Source organism: Harpegnathos saltator, unplaced genomic scaffold, assembly GCF_003227715.2.
Source record: "Harpegnathos saltator strain DR-91 unplaced genomic scaffold, Hsal_v8.6 scaffold627, whole genome shotgun sequence".
In the NCBI taxonomy this organism is placed as follows: domain Eukaryota; kingdom Metazoa; phylum Arthropoda; class Insecta; order Hymenoptera; family Formicidae; genus Harpegnathos; species Harpegnathos saltator.
Window position 1 is genome coordinate 797,279 of NW_020230457.1, and position 21,638 is coordinate 818,916.

At 42.9% G+C, this 21,638-nt stretch overlaps 1 protein-coding gene across 8 annotated transcripts in view; it reads left to right on the forward strand.

Annotated features, from left to right (window-relative positions):
* The window catches only part of LOC105182601 (Ankyrin-repeat, SH3-domain, and Proline-rich-region containing Protein), a 115,832-nt gene that overhangs the window by 66,293 nt on the left and 27,901 nt on the right, over nt 1-21,638 (forward strand). For 2 of the 8 annotated variants that reach the window (XM_025304581.1, XM_019841005.2), the window contains exons 3-4: nt 15,965-16,350; nt 21,498-21,638. In XM_025304581.1, the coding sequence (XP_025160366.1) occupies nt 16,177-16,350; nt 21,498-21,638 (315 nt within the window). In that variant the 5' untranslated portion in view covers nt 15,965-16,176. Of the gene's footprint in view, nt 1-6,752; nt 6,888-15,964; nt 16,351-17,150; nt 18,234-20,805; nt 21,076-21,245; nt 21,368-21,497 lie in introns of those variants that run through there. The other 6 variants (XM_025304585.1, XM_025304583.1, XM_025304582.1 and 3 more) reach the window with 5 other exon arrangements.

Here is a 21,638-nt window from a genome sequence, read left to right on the forward strand (position 1 = left end):
AGAGAGCCGAGACAAGTTTGTTCTCCCCTCGCGGAGAGAGAAGTCGCGCCGCCGGGCAGTTTCACACACGATATCGAATTTGCGCGCGCGTGCGCGAGCGGAAACTTTGTCTTCCCGTCTACACGTTTTGTACATCGAGATTTTTCGAATTTCGCTTTTTAAGCGGCGTGGCGAAATTTCAAACGAGGAGGATCAATACGGAGACGTTTCTCCGTCCCCACGGGATTTCAGGAAAACAATTTTCTCGTTCTGTTACCAAAATTAATTATTGGTCTAGATGTATCACTGTGGCGTCTAAGCCCTTTTTATGACTAACAAACGGACTAATAAAATATTTTTGCTCGTTGTAGGGCGAAATCGCCGACATTGCCACACCAGCTAAAAATTACACCATCTTTATATTTCATAGAATCCGAAGACTTTGCGCTATCTACATATCTATCTACCATAAAGTTAATAGAGACAAGTGAGTGTTTATGCATGAAAGCGTCTTATTAAGAAAAAGAGAAAATAAATAAAGGTTTTTTTCAGTTTTAGAAGTAAGTTTTACCTACTTTCACATAAGGCATTTAGAAAATTCCAAAAGGTGTATTAATTTAGTTGCTTGTCATTTCTATATTATATTAAAACTGACATATTTGTATGGCACAGTTTGGACATAACTTTATTCTGTGTATACTTTACTGCCATAATTTGAAAGATCAGTCGACGACTAGTCTCTTAAATCGTATCAACTATTGATTGTTCTTATATTGTATCGGTACGATTTAGAAATTTCTAAGGAAAACTACATCTATAATTATTGTTCTTAAAGTTTATAGAAACCAGTTCATTTTCTTCTTTTGTATTACCTATATCTATTTTTTCTTGTATTACCTGTATTTATTTTTTATTTTTATTAAAAAACAGATTTTTATTTAATAGGTGTTTATTTCATAATTAAACTTTTAAAAACGAAAATATATTATTTCTATAATTTTCTATAATTTTAATTATGAGAACGTAATACATAAATTTTGCCAATTTTAATTACATTCAAAAAATGATTTTATCAATATAAAAATGTCAACATTCATATAAAATGAAATCCATATAAAAATAAATATGATTTTAATAGTTATTTTATTAAATAATTTTATATTCATTTTTAATTAGAGAATGTTTTTTTGGTTTTTCGTATAAGCTGTATTTTTAATTAATTTTTTTATTAAATTTTCAAGAACAAAAATTTTATTTTTGCGATTTTAATGTTTATCTTTTTAATACAAATATTTTAATGTTTTACATAATAAGTAATCTCAATTGAACTAATAACATCGGTACACAATAAAAAAAAGAACACAGTACAATTTGCAAAACACTGTGATACAATTTTGTAGTTGCCAAAATTATACCACTTGCAGAGGTTTTAAAAAAGATATATCTACAAAATATATCGTACAAAAAACTCAAAAAATTATAGAATATTACAAACAGATCAAGGATAATTCCCAATTAGTCTTTGTCCCATTTTTATTAAGTATTTGCAAATTGTAAAAAGAAAAGTGAGAGCTTGTCCGATATAGGCAACCTTTCCTTATTTCTCTGCCATCATATTAACATTATTTTAGACCTAATTATTTAGATCTATTTCAGACACTAAGAGATTTTGAAAGCAATACAGATGGTACTGTCCATTATTTGTCCTACTGAACAGACGAAAATGAGGAAGAAGAATCATCGAATCTTGAGCAATCATTACCAGAAGATGCTTAAAAGTTACGATCATAGTATTTAATATATCCAAAAAAGGACAAAAAATGAGGAATAAGAAGAAAATAAAAATTAAAACCGAAAAAAGAAAGATATTAAAACCTCCATCATGATCATAATCTTAACGCGGTGTGGAGCTTTAAGTTTGTAGGCAACTAACAGTGATCACTTATTTGTTATTGGCACTTATGTGTCAGGAGTAATAAGAAATTAATTTTTTCATTATACAGGGTGCCCCATTTTAAATGAGCCAGGGTCGAAAATCTCGAAAAATATAAAAGATATTAAGAAACGTTTTAGACAAAAGTTATATGGTTTCACAAAAGGATCATAAAACAACTATATCATTTTGTTTACAGATGGTGCCACTTTCGAGATATTCACTGATCATTATTTTTCTTAAATGGAAATCCTAATTTTTTATTATATCATCTATTTCTACCAATTAATTTGAACAACTGTTGTCTGAAACATTCTTTTATTTACCTAATATCTATTTTCTGAGATATTTAAGAAAACTTTTTCAACATTTAACTTACAATATCTCGCCAACTATTTGTAGAAAGAAAAAATAGTACTAGACTTTTTTACTTTATTTAGTCTCAAGAATATATTGCATATATTTGCTTTTTCTTTCGACGAGGCGAAAGTGGTGGCCATCTGCAAACAAAATGATATAGTTGTTTTATATCTCCTTTGAAACCATATAACTTTTGTCTGAAACACTTTTTTTACTATCTATCATATTTTTCGAGATTTTTGCCTGGTTCATTTAAAATGGGTTACCATATATACGAGTTATATTTACCCTTCACCTTTGAAATGATACACATTGTGGTTTAAAGTGACTTTGATATGATGGCCGAGAAGTATAACGAGCAAAAATATTTTACTAGTTCACTTATTAGTCATGAAAAAGACTCAGATACACCTGATGTATCTAAACTAATAATTAATTTGGGCTTTATGAATCGAACTTTTTTTTCACCCAATAGCTATTCTTGACATTCCTAGTGTTCGAAAATCCTATATTAATAGGAGTGCCAAAACGGCACCCCTATTAACCCTCCTCCATTTTCCTTCTCTGCACCGAAGTGGCGCGTCTATTTGGAATTCCGGAAAATTCTTCTCCCCCGGGCCTTACCCCCTCCTCACCCAGCGTCGTGGCGTTGCGCTTCGCGACGGAAGAGAAGCCCTCGACATCTTTGTCGCGATATCATCGTCACGGCTCTTACATGTGTTTTACAAGTCGAGCGATGAAAAACATTTGGAAAGTATCGCGCGGCAAGTTGGCAACCGCATCACGTGTACTACGAGCTTTAAACCACATTTTTTTTTCCCGATGTACTTCCCACGAATTCCCGGCGGTCACGTCGCGATTTAGAGAGACCGCGATATTTCCCGAAAATATTTCCGCAGGAGAGAGAGCGTGCGGCAGATTGTGCGGCTCCCCGGGGATTAAAATTATCGAAATACGAACGTTCTCCCCGGGGCGGCACGGAATACACGCGAATCCTCCGCATTTCCGCGTCGAACAATCCGCGAGATCATCGCGCTCAAGTTTCCCTGCGATCGCGACAGATCGACGGGAAAATTAGCGAATTCCAGATTCCAGATTCGAGAGGGAGGGAGAGAGAGAGAGAGAGAGAGAGAGAGAGAGAGACCGCACGCAAAATGACATCGCGCGCGCCGCGTCTTCGCGATCGTCGCTGCGAGATCGTTGAGTTTTCTTCTTGCTCGCTCGCTGACTCGCTCCTTGCGACCGAGAGAGATGACGATAACGGCGCACGAGTTTGCGGTCGTTGAATCTGATTTTCCTATTTAGTCCTTCCCCTGCTCCCTCCTCCTCTACCCCTTTCGCCGCCACCGCTGCGCGTCCTTGGCAGGAGCGTCCTTCTGTCGCGCGGAATTACCGTTCGTTCGCCTGACCGCTTCCACGGCTTGCTTCTACGTGCATCGGACAAACGCCGCCCCGACGAATCGTAAATTCCGCGCTCGCGCGCCGGTCTAAGGGCGCATTCACACCTGGGCAGGAAAGTGGAAAGCAGAGCAGCAGAAGTCAAGAGAGTGACAGAGAGAGAGAGAGACTCTCGCAAGAGAGAAAGACAGACTATCATTTGCCATTTGTGATTGGCTGCTGCCTATCTGCTTTCTGCTTTTCTGCCAAGGTGTGAACGCGCCCTAAGGGAGGATTCACACCTAGGCAGAAAAGCAGCGAGACAACAACCAATTAGATCGACTCGCGCTGATAGTCTGTCTCTCTCTCTCTCTCTCTCTCTCTCTCTCCCTCTCTCTCTCTCAAGAGAGGGACAGACTAAACAGAGCGACTTCTGATTGGATGCTACCTTTTTGCTTTCTGCTTTCTGCTTTTCCGTCTAGGTGTGAACCCTCCTTAATTCGTTCCGTGTCGACGGGCTACGCGCGGGCTAACGACGCGGACGCGCCGCGGGTCGCGCGTTTCAATTAAAAACTCGTTCGCCGGCTCGCTCGTCGATTCACTCTTCTCGCGTTCTACTGACTTGGTGCGCGCGATGTGTAATTGGACCTTCGCGTTGCTTAGAATGCGTCAGTCTCGCGTCGAAACGGTCTTTCCGGTTTGATTTCCGTGGGAATAAGGGATGTTGGTGATCTCAGGGGTGTGTATTCGCGGCTGAGAGACTCTCGCGTCCCGCGCGAGAGCGGCGGAGAGGCTTATCCTTTGACTCGCTTATCTTCCCCGGTAATCCCCCGAATCGGACGGCTTACGTCTGAGCCGTCGCGAATCGATGTTTTTTAACGAAATGAAGGTCGCAGAAGTTATGAGAAGCGTGGAAAATTGATGGCGCAGTGCGAACGGTGACGAGAATAACGACGGGAAGAAAGACACGAGCTTGTTAACGATCTTGTAACTCTCGCGCGTCTTCTTGTTAACCAGTTCACCGATAATGACTCATTTATGAGCGACAAAAGGAAGCGTCACAACTGGTAATGGTTCATACGTGAGCGCCATGAATAGTCCTGTCAATTTTTAACGGATTTGCTCTGTGCAACTTGATGCATCCATGTTTCTCGGCTCGCTGATGATCCGGAATCAAATTTGAGAAATTCATAATGGCGGATCCAATGCTGATGCGACGCTGAAATGCTCAATTTTGTTAATTTTTGAAAAATGTTTATTAAGGTTGATATCCATATTTGATTTTGTATAAAATTTTGTTTTATAGAGGGTTTCTCGCATCACGGCTAACGAGTACGGGGTCGAAATTTCAAAATTTAAAATGGCAGATTCAATATGGCGGCACTGAAATGCTTCATTTTGTTGGTTTTTGAAAAATATTTATTAAGATTGATATCCGCATTTGATTTTGTATGAAATTTTCTTTATGGAGGGTTTCTTCGGGTCGCGAGTGACGGGTCCGGGGTCGAAATTAAAAAATGGCAGATTCAATATTGCAGCGCTGAAATGCTCAATTTTATTGGTTTTTGACAAATATTTATTAAGATTGATATTTGCATTTGATTTTGTATAAAATTTTCTTTATAGTGGGTTTCTCGGCTAGCGAATGACGAACCCGAGGTGGAAATTTCAAAATTCAAAGTGGCAAATCCAATATGACAGTGCTGAAATGCTCAATTTTGTTGGTTTTTGATAAATGTTTATTAAGATTGACATTCGCATTCGATTTTGGATAAAATTTTCTTTATAAAGGGTTCCTCAGGTTGCGAGTGACGAGCTCGGGGATTGAAATTTCAAAGTAAAAAATGGCAGATTCAATATGGCGGCTCCAAATAACCAATTTTATTATTTCATTATGGAGAAAATCGATATTCGATATGCTCATGATTTTTGGATCATTGTCGATGACTCCAATCGAAATTAAAAAATCTACAATGGTGAGTCCAATATGGTGGCTTCTAGTGACACTAATGGTATTTCATTCTTACCTCCATTATTGGTGGATGAAATATGTTGAAGGAGACTACTTCTTTGCCGAATAGCTCTGGTAGAATAGTTCGGATTTATGAGTCATTATCTGCGACTAAAACAACATACCGACTTTGATACGTATTCATAATGGATAAATTAAGATATCAAAGCTATTAGCCGCCATATTGGTACTTTTGAATTTTGAAATTTCGACCCTGAATTCGTTACTAGCGATCCGCAAAGAAAAAAAAGTCTTACAGATATATAAGCTTCCATATAAAATACGAAACCATTTGCTTTCAGCAGTTTCAGCACAAATGAACACGCGTTTTTCTCGTTTTCTTTCTCCCCGTTCTTTCCTCTTGATTTCACCCTTTCTCTGAAATACGGATCGAAGACAAAAGACTGAGATTTTGCGATTACACAAGGACGCCGGTAGAGAGCGGTCGTCGAGTGGTGTGATAAAACGCTCTTTAAGCGGGCCGTTTTTAGCAGGAGCTAATAGAAAACGTAAGCGAGTCACGTGTTAATTGCTCGTTTATTTACCAGCCGCTCGTAATATACTCGCGCGCCGGTATAACGCGCGCGTGCGCGCCGGCGTGCACTTTTCCCGAGGTGTTTTTCAACTTTAATCCTATCCGCCCGCGTCGTTTTACCGCGGCATGGAAATTGACGGATTACGACGTCCTAGGCCGCATCTGTACCGCATAATAATCGGGCCCGATAAAAACCTGTTGAATCCGCTCGATTTTGCGACGAAACCACTCGTGCGTTCCCAGGTATGTGAGCGGAAAACTACAGCACAAGTTTCTCTAGAGAAGCTCTCTCAGAGCGAGAGAGCACGTGATGAAGGCTATAAAGGGAGTGCCTGGGAGGAAGAGAGAGAGAGAGGGGGGGGAGGGGGGAGGACGGAAAAACATGAAAATAGGGAGAAAGAACAGTTTGTGACATTCGAGAATGCGCGACCGTATAGTCGCGCGAAACGAACTCTTTTCGAAAATGTAGTTTTAACAACGAAGTTTCTTCGCGTCAAAGAGAGAGAGAGAGAGAGACAGAGAGGCAGAGAGAGAGAGAGAGAGAGAGAGAGAGAGAGAGAGAGAGAGAGAGAGAGAGAGAGGGAAGAGGAGCGGAGGATTAGCCATGAAAATTGATGTTCCCGCGGCATGCTCGAATACGAGAGCCGTTCGATGAGATGAATTGCCGCGGCGCGAAATATGCCGTTGATAAGGTAACGGTCCATTAGCCGGCTGTTTCGATCGTAGTGGAATAAATTTTCCTCTCCCTCTCTTTCTCTCTGGGGTTGAACGTTTCCGTTCTTGCTTTTTCCTCTTTTTTGCGCGATTTTTACGTGGATATTTGTCGACCTCGAAAATCCAATCTCCGTTTGGAAACATATGACATGTGCCGATAGCACGACCGCACCGCGCGGTGAAGCGCGGGCGGGGCAGGAGGGGGGGGGAGGGGTGAGGGAGAGTGTACCCGAAGAGCCAGCGAGTAACTTCCTCTCTCGCATCCGCTCGGACCGGCCTAAGAGGTCGATTTCGCAGGTCCGCGACCTGCGACGTTCGCGCAGACCGAAGCCGAAGATCGTCTTCACGAGGAGGCGGTTCGTCTTGTTCTCTCGCGGGTGAAGCGGAAACCTTCTTCACGATCCGCCACCGTAGCGATGCGGCTTCAGCACGAAGCGCCCTACGCGCTTAATCCGCTCTCGCTCTCGCTCTCGCTCTCGCTCTAGCTGTCGCTCTCGCTCTCCTTGCTATTCCTCGTTAAGCGCAATAAGCCGTTGGAACTTAGGCGCGGCGCGCGCTCGCGCTTAAATTTCGACCGTCCCGCCGGCCGAGCCTCCGGGGAGTCTCCGGGGAGAAAACAGCGCTTGACATTTTCGCGCGAATTACGAGCCGGGATCTAATTTGCGCGCCGCGCTATCCCCGAGCTTTGCATGCCAAATTGGATAGCCATCAACTCGCGCGACAGCGCGAAACCGTGGTCGGGCGACGCGCGCGCGCGACTACGAGACGCGGCCACGCGGCGAGGCGTTCGCTTATTTCCATAAATTGATATGCACTTCTGCTCGCTCTGTATACGAGTTGTCGAGCGCCCGGCTGAGCCGAGCTGAACTGAACCGAGCTGAGCTGAACAGAGAGCCGCGTCTCTCGTCGCGCGCTCGCCTTGCCGTGCTGCGCCGTGAACGCGACAACTCGTTTAACCATCGATGCAAGACGTCCGTTATATACGACGTCTCTTACGTGCGGAAGGAATATTTCGTCGCTTTAATAAGGCTGCGTTCCGAGATGCCGAAGTGCCGACAGTACCGACAGTAGTGTTACTAAAACCAGCGTATTAGTCGTTCGAGAATCGGCAGGAAATGTTGAGCGGCGTGGAAAACGGAACGCATTTGCGGTAGCCTGCAGTGATTAGCAGAGTAACATTTAACCTATTTGAATGCAAAGATTGAAAGTAAATTTGGAATAATGGCCGACTTATAACGCGAATTTTACTCGCTGCACAAAGTAGCGCAAACTTTGAAGCAAACGTTGAAGACAATTTTCAAGCGTGTGTGAAGTTAGCGTCTCATTTGGTGGAAAGTCACAATCTATTGAGAGTTCTGGCTTCTTTTTTAATAGTTCTATAGTTCCTGTTAGGTTAAAGCAAAAAAACCGCTTCGGACAAACTGAGACGCCAACTTCACGCTGCGTCTCACTTTGTCCCGCACGATTTCCGCGCCCATACATTGTGAGATTTTACTAAATTTACAGTTTTACAAGAGTTCTATAAAGAGTTCTGCTCCATAAAAGCAAAAAAGAATGATTATAATTAAGAAAAGATTAATGATGATGATAATATACGTAGGCAGTCTGAAAAGTTCTCGGCCTAACAATGAAAGAAAATTTTTTTTGCCGTGAAATATGTTTTATTTTTCAATATAATCTCCTGAAACTTCAATACATTTATTCCAACGTTTTTCCAATAATTCAATACCATTATTAAAGTGTGATTCCGGAAGGTCTGCAAAATATCCATCCACGGCTGCAATAGCTTCGTCATTTGATGTGAAACGCTTTCCAGCCAGGAATTTTTTCAGGTTTGGAAACAGATAATAGTCAGAGGGAGTCAAATCTGGTGAATACGCTGGATGTTCAAGCAATTCGTACTTTAATTCGTTGAATTTTGCCATTGTCAAAACACTTGTGTGAACACGTGCATTGTCTTGATGGAAAACGATTCTTTTCTTCTTTAAAGCAGGTCTTTCCTCACGAATTTTTGCATCCAATAGATCCATGAGACGCCAACTTCACACACGCAATTTTCAAAGTTCATCATCAGACGGTGAAGAAAGTACTTTATATATTTCATAAGCTTTATTTTCACTTTCCCCGTCAATTACCGCATATTTAACCAATGACCTCCTTTACACTTCTTATCTATGAAAGTTTAACGTAAGTTATCCAAGTGCCATATTATTGAATTTGTACTACCTCGGGTAATGTGTAGAATTAGCCAGAAGTCGGTAGTTCCCCCTGTAGAGCCCTAGATTAAGAAAGAAGCGCAAGCGGTATCTCGCTTGCTGATTGGCTGACCGCCATATTGATCCCGTAATGAATCTCCTGTGAAACCAAACCTCAACTGGCACATCGTAAGTGACAAAGTAACATATTTGTAATGTTATTTCCTTATGAAAAACATTTTACATATATGAGATAAATAATAATAAATCATAAACATTATGATAACAACTTTACTTACTTTAACGAAATGTTGATGTCACGTACCAAGGTGGCCTGCATCTCTCAACTCGATATGGTGTTCCATAACTTCTCTTAAGGATCTCTTATTTAACGTTAATTACAATGTTGAAATTAAAATAAGAACGTTTCTGAGTGACTTCCAATTGATCCGATCAGATACGCAGGTTGCTTGGTTTACAAATGTAGTCTGTTCATTTTAGCTGCACTGCTAAACTGGTGCAATAAGTTAGGGTGAGACCACTACATTTTTCTCCCTCTAATTTATTGCACCAGTTCAGCAGTGCAGCTAAAAAGAGCAGACCAGTAGACAACTGTGGCCCAATATAATAGCAACCATGGGAAGCATGAAGGGGGTGATGCTTGTGCCTCTTTCTTAATCTTTATGGAGCTTCAGTTGAATTATAGTGCTATAGAAATTTATATCGTTATAGAAAATTGGCCTGGAACCAATTTTCGTGAAAAAGGCAGTAAGTTTTACGATTTTGCATAACCGAAAACTAGAACGGAATGAAAAGACTAAAAGTACTATTGATACTATCAGCGCATTTCGGAACGCAGCGTGAATCTCCACGGCCGGGGGAGGGAATTTATGTATACAGGGTGGGACGTTTGAATCGAGGCGCCTAAATATATAAAAAGTAAAGTGAAATGAAGAGAAATGTTTCGAGAAATGTTTGTTCACAAAAATTGCAGAATTCCAGAAGGACGCATCGTGGTATTGTTGGTTTGACCTTATTACTGACACGTGGAACAGTTATTATAAACAAAGCAATAAGATAATAATATGCTACGATGCTCGTTTATTCACTACACATGGTCAATGAAATAAATACATAAATAACTTGCGCTACTAAATCGAAAAACCTTTGTAATTCTGAAACGGTTAATTTTCCTTGACTTTTGTTTACTGAACATTTTTTACTGAATATAATGAGCACTATTTTTTAAGTCTGGAACTGTTTTCTTTTTGAACATCTTGTACATGCAAAGAGATATGTCCGTGTGCCGTAAAGTGTTTTTATTGTTAAAATGCTGTATACAGAGTGCGGCATTTAAATTGAAACGTTTAAGAATGTAGAAAATGGAAAAGAAAATGAGGAGAAAGTGTTTCGAACGAAAGTGCTAGGCTTTCAAAAAAGACACGTGGTAGTGCTTATTGATTGGTCTTTAGGTCGAGTATTAAAGTGAAGCGAAGTCCTTTCTTCTTTACATATATATTTTTTTTCTATTCTATTCTTTATATTTTTTAATGGGATCCTAATTTAAAGAATATCTACGTTCGTAGTCATGATGCTCATGATGAATTCAATGATCACGCGTTGAAGATCGGATGTTGGAGTAGCAGAAACAGAGTCTAAATCATTAAATCTAGATAATTTTCAATTCAATTTACTTGAATTAATTTTGGTAAATATCAATAATGATAACCGTCAACTCTGTTACACTTCTGGATACATTGAATGAAAGATTGGCGAACGTTTGACAAGGTGTTGCTGTCAACATTGCGACAAGTGTTTTTAATGCGTTCCTCCATACCTTCTGACATAATTGGCACACCTTCATATATCTTTTCTCGAAGAGACCCACATAGAGAAAAATGTCAAATGTTCACCAAGTTTTCCACATTCGACGTATTCGAAAGTGTGTCGAAGTTGTTGTTCATTCCCTCGAAGATTCAATAAAATAAATGCAAATAAATGGAAAAATTTATCTCGATTTAACGATTTGAACTCTGTTTTTCCCGTCAGCTGACTCGCAGTGACTTTGCGCGCGCGCGACCGAATTGAATTCGTTTCGCGCGAAACGCGTACGCGTTTGAACACGCTCTGTTGTGCGGTGAAACGCATTTTCTGATCTACGTGGCAAAAGACGCGTGTGCGTGTGAAACAGCAGCGTTGCGCTATTTCCATCGGAGATCTCAAGTTCGACCGGGCGACCAACCAGTCCGTATCGGAAACGTCCTGTCCTCCCTTTTCTCAGCGGGCAAGAACGCGCTCTCCTTTCCTCCAGCCAGTGGTTCGCGCTGTTAATATAACTTTCGATGAAATATCGACTCGTGTCGGACACGTGACTGAGCGTTGCACTCGATTATGACTCCCTTCCTCTCTGTCGTGTATCGGGAAACGCGCGAATTGGGAGCATGCATAGTTCAGACGAGTAGTTAGCAGCGACGTGTGTTGCTCGATGTGTTTTATTCTTGACTGCAAGAAATGGCATGGAAATAGACCTTGCATCCGCGATCCTTAATCCGGCGACACGCCGCCCTCCGCCTGTCGCCCTCGCTTGATGCCTCGTCGAATTATTATTATTATTAACCTTTGAGCCGCGCGCTCTCAGCTTCTTCGCGACTCGCGACGGTCCTTTCAGGGGATTTCCATGATACTCCGTCATGCTCGGACCGTGCGGTCTATATGCATGCAGATTTTTATTCCGTAGAATGCAGGAACGAGGAAACGCGATACTCGCGTAATTTAACGAAGTCGCGATACACGTTCCGTTGTCTTGGAGTGCGCCCTTGAAGAGGAATACTGAACGGGGAATACGGTATAAAAGCTGTTTATGCGCATTCAAACGAGGTGATACATTTTTAATGTCGGACTCCCCTCCGTCGGAAAGAAGCGTGCGACCAGGGAAGTTGAATTTCAGCGACGATCGCGATGAAATTTTCACGGCATCCATCGCGCGAAATTTCGGAGCGACCTCGGGTGGCGAACGGAGTCGACGTAACTTCATTCTTCGGCTCCTAAGATAGCCTATTATCGCGCTTTATTCCCACTTTGCGAACCGGGACACGGAATTATCGGGTCGTCACGGCGGCGCGACGCAGCGCAAAGAGACCGAGCCGAGTCGAGCGGAGCCGAGCCGAAACGTCTTTCCTTTTGGCGCGCTCCGGCGCTCTGCCAGACGCGAAAAGTTGTAATATCCAACAGATTTTCTCGGCTTCACTCGCACACAGTCGAGAGCGTCGCTTCTCCCCCCGCGGCTCGTTTTTCATGCTCGCGTCTTTTGTTCGCGGCCGGTCCATCAGATCCGAACCTCATATCGATCCTGCGCCCGGCGCGGCGGTTCGATCCCTTCACCCTTTGAGAAAACACCAAAGTTATGGATTATTTGACGTTGAACTTGACGTTGATGAGAATGAATATCGAGAATACGAGATGTGGGGAGGAGGGAGGGAAGATCCGAAAGGCTTGCGGTAAGTGGCCGAAATGACTGCAAGTTCCTTTGAGACATGCGTGATTCCTGCCTGTAAAAGCTGCTCCACTTCACGTCGAAGCACAATTTGAGTGACAGCCGTTCTCTAGCGCGCGCAGTTACCCCGAAATCTATTTTTCTCGACTGGCGGTACGAAAACGTGTGTCGAGGCACGCGTGGCTTTTGCGTTGCAGCGCGAGGCAACGGCGGGCGAACGTTCTTTCTTTCGGCAAACAATCTGTTTGCTTTTTCGGAATGCGTTTATAATCAAATAACGCGTCTATTTCTATTGCACTCGTTTATCCTTCCGACCGATCTCTTCGACGTGCACGAGCTTTATTCTCTCTCTCTCTCTCTCTCTCCCCCCCCCCCTCTCTCTCTCCTCCTTCTCTTGCTTTCTTCTCTTCTCTTCTCTTTTCTTCTCTATCTTCTCTTCTCTCTCTCTTCTCTTCTCTCTCTCCTCTTCTCTCTCTCTCTCTTCTCTTCTCTCTCTCTCTCTCTTCTCTTCTCTCTCTCTTCTCTTCTCTCTCTCTTCTCTTCTCTCTCTTCTCTTTTCTCTCTTCTCTTCTCTTCTCTTCTCTCTCTTCTCTTCTCTCTCTTCTCTTCTCTCTCTTCTCTTCTCTTCTCTTCTCTTCTCTTCTCTTCTCTTCTCTTCTCTTCTCTTCTCTTCTCTTCTCTTCTCTTCTCTTTCTGTATGTGTGCGCCTAACAAGTCCCGACTCGAGAATCATTGAAATATAAGCTTCCCTGTCGGTCCCTCTGCAAATTCGGTGAGTCGCGAGAATTGCAGTTGCGCTTCGCCTCGATATTCTCTCCTCGCTAAGGAGAAAAATCGATGCATCGGAGGACGTATTATTGAAATTTCATTCAGTAGAAGCGCAGCGCGCCTTGTGTACTCTCGCGATTTTCTCAGTCGTATATAGCAGCCTCTCCCCCTCGTCCTTCCGTCCTCGCTTCGCAGCCGACGTCTATCCCTAAATATTATTCTGCTGGAAGCTCCTAAAGCTCTAATAAATCCGCTACTGGTGCCACAACGCCGGTCGTGTTCCGCTTCATGTTCCGGTTTCACTTCGCTTCGCGATTCCCGCCGGCTATAAATATCAGTACTACTTGCTTCGCTCGTTGTTAATCTCATTTTGTCATCGATTTTAGCCAGATCCGACGAATGATGACCATTACTCGATGGCTTAAACGGCGCGACTGCTCGTAAACGCTGTCCCACGTTTACGGGGTCGAAAAAGGGGAAGCTTTCGTGAAAAATGTGCAGGTCGTATGCTAAATATTAATATTAGTGGCGACCTCATCGATTTCAATGATCCTGACATATGTTGTACCAAGGACATGGCTCTGATGAATTTGCAAGAAGTTTTAGCCGTCGCTAATTGTTTATTAAATAGTTATTAACAAAAGAAGTTTCATAAATAGACTTTTCCGACACATTGTATATTAAAAAATGTCAAACAATACATATGAGCGGCTTGAACTTCCTCCTCGAAAAAGAAATTAACCTAACCAAATCTGACCTGACCTAACCTAAACCTAAACCCAACTTATAAATATTCGTATATGGTTGGGCGTTGTTAAAAAGATCCTCTTAAAATCCACAATGCCTAATTATATGAGTGAATTTGCAAAAAGTTGTAGCCGTCGCTCATTGTTTATTAAATAGTTATTAACAAAAGTTACTAACAAAAGAAACTTCATAAATAGATTTCTGCGACACATTGTACATTAAAAAATGTTAAACAGTACGTATGAGCGGCCTGTACTTCCTCTCCGAAAAAAATATCAACCTAACCTAACCTAACCTAATCCAACTGATATATCTGTACGTGTGATTGGGCGTTGTTGAAAAAGTCCTCTTAAAACCCACAACGCCTAACTGTGTACAAAGATGTATAGGGTGTTAATGAAAAGGGGTTTAGGGCTTTAAGGGCGGAGAACAAAATGGATTGAAAAATAGGGGGGAAAATCCTAATAAGCACGGGTCGAAAAAGTTAATATTGTCAGAGTTATGAACAGTTATTTATTTTAATTAAAGCAAGTGACTCTTACGCACTTCTGATGTACAGTACATGAAATGCCATTTCTGCCATTGATTTTAATTAGAGTAATAGTAAGATGTCACTCTTACTGTTCTATCAAAACTTTGTGATACTTCTTTGCAACTGTTCGCTGTTCATGAGGATATGTGACTAACAATTGCCTGGTGAAGCGTATATATAAATGGAAAGAAAATAGATGTTTACATTTTGAACGAGAGCGAAAAGACTTTCTTTAAGGATTCTCTTTTCGTCGATGACATGGATAAATTATATCAGAGAATACAGAAACACCAGAAACGAATAAGTCATTTACTTTAATTAAAATAAATAATCGTTTATGACAATATGAATTTTTCGACTCATGTTTATCAGGACTTTTCCTCCATTTTGTGAGTATTATCCGCCCTACTGAATCTTTTTTTAAAACACCCTATATAAATTGAGTTAGATTGAGTTAGATTAGGTTAGGTTTTCTCGGAGAGAGGAACGTCCCTCCACCGCTTACACGTACCGGTTAACAATTTTTAATGTTGAGCACAGTGTCGGAAAAATAGGTTGTATTTGTGAAAGTTCTTTTGTCAATAACTCTTTAATAGACAACGAACGACTGCTAAAACTTTGTGCAAGTTAATCAGAGCCATGTCCTTAACACAACATATGTCGAGTCATTGAAATTTCGGCGAGAGATCACTAACATTAATATTTCCCGGTAATTTCTCCGCAGCTTATCGAATGAACGAACGAGAACGAGCGGCTTCGAAATTCCGTCCCGCGCAAAATGCGTCGCGCCTCTCGAAATACAGCGAGTCTTTTTCTCCTTCCCCCCCCCCTTTTTTTTTTTTTTTTTTTGCGAATCGCTCTTTGATGCAGCGAGCAGAGTCGAGTGGTCATTCAGGTTACTGCTAACTTTAAACGAGATTCGGCCGGCATATAGCATAATTCGAATAATCGATAAACGCCGCGCTACCGGAACGACGGCGAGTAACGAGGTCAATTATAAGAAAGTATGGACCGCACGCGGATTACCGCATCCGGCCGTGTGCTTCGTTGCGTTCACGCAATGAAATCCGAGCCGTACCGGCTGTGAAAAAAGGCCGCGTTTCGACGCGCGTCGAGCTTTCTCGCGAGGACGAGCCGTCGCAACGCGCCATTGTGTCGGCCGCGCCATTTAAATCGCCGTTTAAATAATTCCCCTCTTCGTAATTAACGGACGCATTGTATCGCGCTGAATTAAATACGATAATGGGGCACGCGTGATTGGGACGGACGGCAGACGGACGTTCGCCGGCCATTAATTGCAACGCGAGTGTACTCTTTCAGTTCGTAGAATCGGATTATCGGACTCGATAATCGAACGTGATACAGAAGCCGTTGTCGTCGTCGTCGTCGTCGTTGGGGCGTTTCGGTGAGAGTGAGAGAGAGAGAGAGAGAGAGAGAAAGAGTCGTGTTTTGCGTGAACGTAAATCGCGCGACACAAAGAGGCGAAGCAACAAAGTCGAGCGCGGGTTGTCGGCACATGTCGCGGAGTGAGGATGCTGGCGTGCGTCTATCCGGCGGAAAACTTCGAGGTGAAGACCGTGACGGTGAAGCTCCATCATGGAAAATCGAAGAGAAAGTCTAAGTCCCCGCTCGCGGTGAAGGAAAAACTTTCGGACGCCGCGGGGGCGACGGGATGCGGCGGCAACGGCAACCGAGTGGGCAACGAGGTAAGATCTAACGGAAGAAGAAGAAGAGAAAGAAGAAGAAGAAGACGAGGGGGAGGAAGAGAAGGAAGAAGCGGAATAAGAATGAGGAAGGAGAGGAGCCAAGAGGCGCTCTCGCGATCATTTATTGCTTGACTTTTCTTCCCTTGCAGAAATTACTAATAGGAATAAAATGCAGACGAGAATATTTATTTATATTCATTGTATCCTGATTGAATCAGTCGCTGCGCGGAAAGGATGTACGTGTGTATCGCGAGAGGACAGAGCTTCGCGCGCGCGCGGGGAAAGGAGGGAAGTCGCAGTCGTCCATTGTCGACTGTCTCGCTCTACACCGATTATTACATATAAATCGCTCGCTCGCTCGCGCTCGCTCTCTCGCTATTTTCTGCTCGTCCTTTAATACCTTTCGGAGGGTTGACGGCTCTCCCTTCAGCCCCGTTCGTGCGCGCACAGAGAGACGACGCAGTCGCGCGTTCGCATTCATTTCGCGAGCGAATGCATCGCGGAAGGGGGAGGAAGGAATCGGCGAAGGAAGGAGGAGAGAGGTCAGTTCGCTTCTTCGGTAGCCTCCGAGAGGCGAACAAACTGCCGATTACGTTATGGCTTCTTCTCCCGCGCGCGCTACCTGTTTTCAGCCTCTTGGAAATTAATTTTGCAGGAGGATCATACGGCCGGGGGATCATCCCCCGGGGGATTATCCGCTTCCTGCAAGAATCCGCTTCTATGAGAAATTTCTTTTCGGTTTACGTGTTCCCGCGAGCGAGCGAGACAGAGAGAGAGAGAGAGAGAGAGAGAGAGAGAGCGCGCATCTTCTTTTCACCGGACCGCTTCCCCCTTTCCTCTTTACCGCCATTGCTCTCCCATCGGCGGGAACGTATTTCGTCGAGTATTGCGGATTACACGAGTCCTCTTAGTGTCGGTTGAGAAGCCGCTGGGATTAATCGGAGCTCCGATGGACGTGGACGGCTCGCGCTTGGGCCGTGTATATAATTCCTTGTAATGATACTTTTGTTCGAGCATCCCGGCGTTCGCGGCGATAACCGATTTATAGCAGCGCGGCAAAATGCAAATGAGAACGGGTGTGAATCGGCGAACCGAGTCGAGGCGGCGAGAGCTTTTAGCAGAGGCCGGCGAGAAGAGAGAGGGAGAGAGAGAGAGAGAGAGAAAACACAATTGTTGTCCGACGTTGCGTGGCAACGTAGCGTCGTCGCGCTAATGAAATCAAAGGCGAAGTCGTCGCCGTGTGCCGCCGGCCGGCGGTTCTCGGGGTTCTCGGGAAATGGCTTTTCCATATCTGCACTCGTTCGATACATATGTCCGAATGCGAGAAACCGCTGGCGTAGTTCGCCGTGGCAGTCCACGCGCGCGAGAGAGAGAGAGAGCCGCTTCGGAACAATTACAAAATGTCACGCGAGGGAGAGCGCGGAGTGAAAAGAGGCAGGAGCTGGAACGGCGACCGAAGGAAGGCGCCCGCGCGTTTGTATTATCGTCCGCTCGCGTTCATGTCGCGTCCGCGCCGCGTTATTGTCTTGCGGATGTCGCGCAACGCGATACTTTTGTTCAGACGCGACGCGACAAGACCGCTCCCCAGTCACTCGCGCATTGGACAGGACAGGTAGAGCGCGGCGTGCGCGCGTGAGTGCAAAGCATGCGAAAACACCGCCGCGACTTTGGAGCCGCTCAACTATGACACGACGACCCGATTAAAAGAAACGACTCGCGGCGATGCTCTCGCGGCTTGACTGCCTGCTTCGCTTGTTTTGTTGTGCGCGATAACGAGAATGCTCTTTGTTTCAATCGCCATTGCGATTGCGATTGCGGAAGAGAGCGAGCGAGAGATTTAGGGATGTCTCCTCTTTTGTCGTAGGTAACATCGTGTATCTCAGGTAATGCTCGAGGGTATAACCTTGATATATCCGGGTCTTCGATTGTTTCTGTGAACTTAACCGATTATCGGGCTTTCCAACGATAACGTGCGACTGTATTGCAAAACTTCTTATTATTAATCGGAAATACTTATTGATATTTATTTATTTGACTTTCTATTTAATTAATTTAATTTGTTTTATTAAGTTTTTATGTATTAAATTAAATTAAATTAAATTTATTAAATAAAATTTATTAAATTGAATTTTATTAATTTAATTAATTTAAATAATTTATTTATTTTATTAATCTTATTTATTAATTTAATTTATTTAATATTTAATTTTGTTTATTAACATTACTCGTAATATTCACGTATTTGAATATCCGATTATCTCAAGTATGACCTGATTTTCTATGGACGACAAATAATGAACGACTGCATTACAGACTTGAGACTAATTACTATCGGTTATTCGAGTAATATTTACGTATTCCGATTATTTCAGGTATCGCTTGATTATCAGATTTTCTAACAGTAACAAATTACAAATGAATGTACCTTAAAGTTGAAAGTGCTTAGTAGTTGGTTACTGGAGTAATATTCACGTATTCGATTATTTCAAGTACGCTTAATTATCAGATCTTTTAACTGTAATAAACAACGAACAAATGCACTTCAGACTTGAGAGTGTTTACTATTGTGTACTTGAATAATATTCACATATTTGAGTATCCGATTATTTCAAGTATTGCCTGATTTTCTAAGAATGGCAGGTAACGAACAAATGAATTCCAGATTTGGAAATACTTACTATCGAGTACTCGAGCAACAATCCACGTATTTGAGTACTCAATTATTTCAAGCATTGTCTGTTATTTATCTAAGAATGACGAATAAATGAATGAATAAATGAATTTCAAATTAGGAAATACTTACTATCGAATACTCCAGTAATAATCCACGTATTTGAGAATCCGATTATTTCAAGTATTGTCTGATTTTCTAAGAATGGCAGGTAACGAGCAAATGAATTTCAGATTTGGAAATACTTACTATCGAGTACTCGAGTAATAATCCACGTTGATTTGAGTATCCGATTATTTCAAGTATTGCCTGATTTTCTAAGAATGATAAATAACGAATAAATAATTCTCAGACCTGGAAATATTTGTTACCGTAGGAAGTCGACTAATAATCACGCACTTGAGTATCCGATTATTTCGAATATCGCTTGTTCATCGGATTTTTTTAACGATAACAGGTAACGAACGAATGCACTTCAGACTCGGAAGTGTTATTAACCGGATGCCCGAGTGATACTCGCGAATTTGAATATGCGGCTATAGAAATAGTCGGTCAATGATAACGGCGGTAAAAGGGACCAGGCAATGAAAGGGAGAAATGTCGGACGTTCAGTTTTCCAAAGAGGACGACAGATCGACGTGCCAGGGGCGGCACATGATCGACATTTGCGTCGCACCGCGCTCGCTCTTCGATTCGCGCCGCCCGCCGTTGACCGTCCCGTTGCCGTCGTCGTCGTCGTCGTCCGGCACTTTCATTGACGTACGAAGGTTACACGAAGTCCTTGTCGCGGTGGAATTCGAAGGGCCACACGCCGACCTTGAGATTCTACCTGGTATCGGGCGCGGCGAGGCGGTCGGTTTTCTTCAGATGCTGGCACACACGAGATGAAACAAAAAGGACGCGCGCGCACACGTCGCGTCGGTCCAGCGCTCTCCCCCCCCCCCCTTCGACAGGTCAGGGCTTTGCGCCGCATTGCCATCTTTGATCCGATGTGCAGATGCGTTGTGAAAATTCGAGGCTGCGGCAGCGGAGCGAGCGAATGTCACAAATCCGTCTGTCATTTCAGTCGAAAATCCCGATAAATAGACAGAGGGCGTCGCTTTCTTAAGAGGTTAGGCCACTTTGGACGGGTCAAAATCACTGTCATTTCCGAGAATTTTTTCTGAGGACATAACAAAAGAAATACAAAAATGAAAATAAGGTATTTATTAAACAATTATTTAAAGGAAAAAAAAAGTATTCTTTTGTAAATGTTTTAAACAAAATGGCGGCGTTGAAGCCGAGACACTGGGAGCCCTTTTTACCCGACGCTCTCAGCGGTCTCTTTAGTCTCACGGTCTCACAGCATTGGACGTAAAACAAGAACGAAAAAATTTTTATTATCTAGATGCCAGAAACTGAGGAAGTACATATAGATATTTAAAAATATTTATTTTTGTGGAAATGTGGTAAACACTTGAAAACAAATTTTATGTTCTGATCTAAAAGTTTCGTGCAAAAGTGTTAATTGCAAAAAAGTTTTTAATATTTCGCAAAATCCATATGTATTTCTTCAGTTTCTGGCATCTAAATAATAAAAATGTTTTCGTTTTTGTTTTATGTCCAATGCTCTAGCCGTGAGATTGAACACCGCTGAGAACGTCGGTCAAAAAGGGTCTCGGCTTCAACGCCGCCATTTTGTTTAAAATATTTATAAAAAAATACTTTTTTTTTTCCCCCTAAAAAGTTGCTTAATAAATATCTTATTTTCATTTTTGTATTTCTTTTGTTATGTCCTCAGAAAAAATTCCCGGAAATGACAGTGATTTTGAGGCCTGTGGCCAAGGCCTAAACCCTTAAGTTGTATGCGGAACGTGGGCTGCATTCAGTGGAGAGAAAGCTGCTTCGCGATCGTCGTACAGTTCGTGAATCTGATTGCCGAGTCTGATGTGCTGTTAATCCTGGCTGGATCTAAGATCATACACTAATCGGGCTCGCCAATTTTGTGGTCGCTAAGCATAGTTTTCTCATGTCCGGTGATGAAACAACATTGCAACTATCGTCTACTCGCATGGGTAAATCCGAGATCTACTTGCCTCTGCTTCAAGATTCAAAGTATACCCGTCGCTCCGAAATACGCCATTTTTGTGTCACTTTTACATTTTGTTTTATTTTTTCTTTTATTCTTTCTGTGGAAGACAATATTCGAGTATAAACTCGGGAGAGCCGTGAATCTCGCGCGGTCTGCTTTTACCTCTCACCCCTGACTTTTGGCACGTGACGCGTGCAGATTCGGCGAAAACTCGGGACCACCTCGGAGGATCAGGAAACGGCGAGGGGGCAGCGATCGAAGAGCCGATATTGACGGTACAATTAATCGACGCCGTCATTCGTACCTGCTCGCGTGTTCCTCTTCGTTCACGTCGAAGTCGCCGACGTTTTACCTACGCACACTACACGCTCGCCGTATTCTTACAGACCTTTAATCTTATTTCAGTTAGTAGTGGGCGGGGGTGGTGCTGTGCTGGTGCTCAGCGAGCTTGAAAGCATGGCGGCCAGGCAACAGCGGGAGATTGCTCAGCAAAGGCGCCTCCTGGAGCAGAGAGAGGCCCGCTTAGCCGTGCTTCGAGGCGCACAG